Source organism: Morone saxatilis, unplaced genomic scaffold (genome assembly GCF_004916995.1).
Source record: "Morone saxatilis isolate NCDOM2014 unplaced genomic scaffold, NCSU_SB_2.0 Contig4, whole genome shotgun sequence".
Classification (NCBI taxonomy): Eukaryota; Metazoa; Chordata; class Actinopteri; family Moronidae; genus Morone; species Morone saxatilis.
Window position 1 is genome coordinate 12,476,806 of NW_023339984.1, and position 3,566 is coordinate 12,480,371.

General features: G+C 41.3%; 1 protein-coding gene across 2 annotated transcripts in view; it reads left to right on the top strand.

The window, feature by feature from the left end:
* The window catches only part of tesk1 (testis associated actin remodelling kinase 1), a 27,049-nt gene that overhangs the window by 12,361 nt on the left and 11,122 nt on the right, over positions 1 to 3,566 (top strand). For both annotated transcript variants that reach the window (XM_035675322.1, XM_035675323.1), the window contains exons 3-4: positions 2,766 to 2,887; positions 3,138 to 3,186. In XM_035675322.1, coding sequence (XP_035531215.1) covers positions 2,766 to 2,887; positions 3,138 to 3,186 — 171 coding nt within the window. The remainder of the gene's footprint in view (positions 1 to 2,765; positions 2,888 to 3,137; positions 3,187 to 3,566) is intronic.

The following is a 3,566-nucleotide window of genomic DNA, read 5'->3' on the forward strand; positions in this document are numbered from 1 at the left end:
GTGTGTGTGTGTGTGTGTAATTGCTCCATATAATGGGGTAATCTTGATGTAGGCGTGGAACATTGGCATTCCAGTGGCAAGTCCATGGAGATGACCAGTAAAGTGGCATAAAGCACTTGGGAGGGGAAAAAACACAGCTTATACTTTGTGGTGGATTTACAGGGTTAAGCTTCTCAGAAAGCAAAAAAGAAACACACACACACACACCTGAGAAAATGTTGGCCTGTGGTGAGTCAGACAGCCTGTAATGATGATGAGTGAGAGGTTGTTTATTTGGAGGCTAAAAACTGTCGGGACAAAACAGTCGGGACAAGCAGCGTTGCAATTCCAACCGCTGCATCAGCAGTTGGCTCACGTTGGCACTGTAACCTGCCTATATGAGTTAGAATGTGTGTATGTGTGTATGTGTGTATGTGTTGCTGTTAGATTCACAGGATGCCAGACGAGCATGTAAGAATTTCTTCAAGTAAGTGTGATGGCAGATGTGTGCAGGGGAAAAGTGTGATGTAAATCCACAGCGATGCAGAAGCCCCACAGTTGTGTTTGCCAGATAAATCTGTGCTAATGGACGCAGGAGGAGGATGTGTATAAAGAAGTCAACCTCATCCTCTAAGTGCTGTAATATATAAAGAGAAGAAGACATTAGTCCTGCACTCCTTCCACACTCCTGCTGCGTGTTTAAATTTCTAGCACCAACTTCCTCTGAAAGAGGAAGCACCGACTGTACACAGTTTTATGTGTGTGATTTACATGTGTGCATCCATGCATGTGTGCAGCACTTTGCCACAGGCTGAAGTCCTCAAGTGGCTCTGGAGAACGGATTTAGTGTGGCAGAGATTGACTTTCATTGACTGGCTGTTAAGAGGAAGAGGGGCAGCCTTAGCCCTCGTGCGTGTGTGTGTGTGTGTGAGTGAGTATTAATAGCATTACTCGCTGAACTTTACTCTGGTCTCTAATAAGCTTTGTGGTTTTTCCATCCCCACTCTGATCCAGAGCCCAGCTGAGATCCAGGCCAGTGTCACACTGACTTCAGCTCCAGACTTTGACCGCTCATCCACTCCCCTCTTCACTCCTCTCGGTCTCATTTCACTCACGAAGACACAACCTGAAACCTTCCCCATGCATGTTATCTGTATTATTAGCTTCAGGGAGATTTGGTTTGCAGTCAGGCATTAAAAGCCTGATTCCTGGTCGTGCATGCAAACAAAAATGTGTCTCTACAACGAAAATCCAAAACCGAAGATCGCAACCTGCTTTTATTCGCAAATTGCCTTTTTTAGTAGGCTTTAGGTAAGCCAAATTTCTCTCCTTAAATGTTGCTTAAGCACAAGCAGGTTTGATTAAATTAAATTTTAAATTAAATTAAATTAAATTAAATATAAAACTAACTTTGTTTTACTTGAGGAACTGTCTGATCAAAGAAATGATCAAATAAGATTTTGATTCAGATCAATCCAACTGTTGGCTGCATTGCTGTAAAATGTGTGCATTTATGATCCCCAGAGGATGAATCCTAAGGACTCTGGGGATCCTCTGACTTTTCCTTGAGTGTCCATTTAATGAAAGGACAAAAAATAGAGGTCCCTTGCACGTTAGCAGAGCTGATTTTAGCATTTAGCTCAAAGCATCGCTGTGTCTAAATACAGCCTCGTAGAGCTACTAGCATCGCTTGGTCTTGTTCAATATTCAGTGGTACAGACACAAACACAAAACAGGCCTTTTAATTTAAATTTTGGTCAGGTGTTACATATGCAAATAAATCTGTAATTTATCATTTTAAAACAATTTTATTAAGCCCTTTAAACACAGAAATTTACTGATACAAAATATGAAAAGATGAAACATTTGTGAAATGTATAAAAATATTTAAAAGAAGTGTAAGTGAATAAAAAATATATATTAAAAAAAAAGCAGCACTACTTTTTCTTGCTGTTGCATAATGCCGAAGTTCCGACTTCACTTGTTTTTACAGTATCTAACACTGGTAATTGCACACACTCTCACTCCAGTCACACATACACACACACACACACACTCTCTCACTCCAGTCACACATACACAGTATTAACACTGTATGAAACACACACACAGGCTCAGAAACACCTCATTACTTCTCTCTGCACGTTCTGTCGGAGTATTTACTGCTTGTGTCCATTGCTTTTTGGAATTCAAACTACTTGCCAAGCAAATATGCAGTAACATGTAGCCCGAAGGGGGGTGGGGAAGCATGTCGCATCACCATGGTTACCATACCAGACGGAGCCATTGCCATAGCAGCAGGTTGGGGCAGAGAATCAGCCAAAACAAGTGAAGCAACTGACCTGCTAATGTTTTATGGCCAGTTTCCAAAAGCACTTGAGTGTTTATGTCACTCAGCGCTATGTCACGGTTTCATTTTACTACTTCAGATGGTGTTAACTGATGTTTATGTATTTATAATAGATTATCATCATAAATCACCTGCTGCAGGCCGGTTCTGTGTAGTTATGTCTGCTCACGTGCACTGTAAGGTGGTTTTTAAAATAATACTTTGCATCAATTGTCATGTTTCTTTTTAAAAGGTGGAACAAGCATTAATTGCTCCAGAGAGTCTGTTGGGCCACATTGTGTTTTTTTAAAAATAAGTGTATTTTCCGGTGCTAAATTGCATAATTTCCTTTGCTTTTTGATTTCTACACAATGTTGAACCTACAGTTTGTGTCAATTGTGGATCAAATTTAAAGTATATTTTGTTTGGGTTTTCTTGTTGCTGTTGTTTGATCCAGGTGCAGCATCGTGTGTCGGGTCAGGTGATGGCTCTGAAGATGAACATCCTGGCCAGTAACAAGGCCAACATGCTCAGGGAGGTCCAGCTCATGAACCGACTATCGCACCCCAACATACTCAGGTAACTGAAACGTTTGATTCCCCGACATGCTCTCCTTGTCTTCTCCTGCCTGGTGTACGCTGACTAAGCCCATTACACTTGGATCCTGGTGTTCATTATAAATCTAAATTACAAAAATTCCTACGCAGGATCTGCTTTGTCTGGTCCGTGTGAAGAGCCTTGACTTGTCATGAAAATATCTCTTGTATGTCTTGCAACTGTTGTTCCCCTTCTCTTGTTACAGTCGTGTGTTTGTCTACTCTGCCTCCAGGTTTATAGGAGTGTGCGTCCATGAGGGGCAGCTCCACGCCCTCACAGAGGTAAAACGCTAATTAACCTTCTGCTGAGTAGAAGAGAATTAAAGCTCTCTTATCAACTCTCTTGTGTTTTTTTTTTAATAATACAAACCCATGGACAGCTTATCTGCCCAATGAGGCCTCAGTTGACTGTATTACACAGGCTGAGGTCCGGCAGATCATGACCTTTCACCTGTTTCTTACGTATGATGGGTTTACCTGACGTTGCCCGTGGTAACTGAGCCACCCAAGCAGCAGGACAAAAAAGATCAGTAGATGAGGGGAGGGCTTGTTGTTCTGGTGTGTGTGTAATGGTAGTATTTGTGTCATGTATTGATTTGAAAGGTCAGGTTTCAAGACATACAGGGATTAAAAATTACTATATATATTTATATATATATATA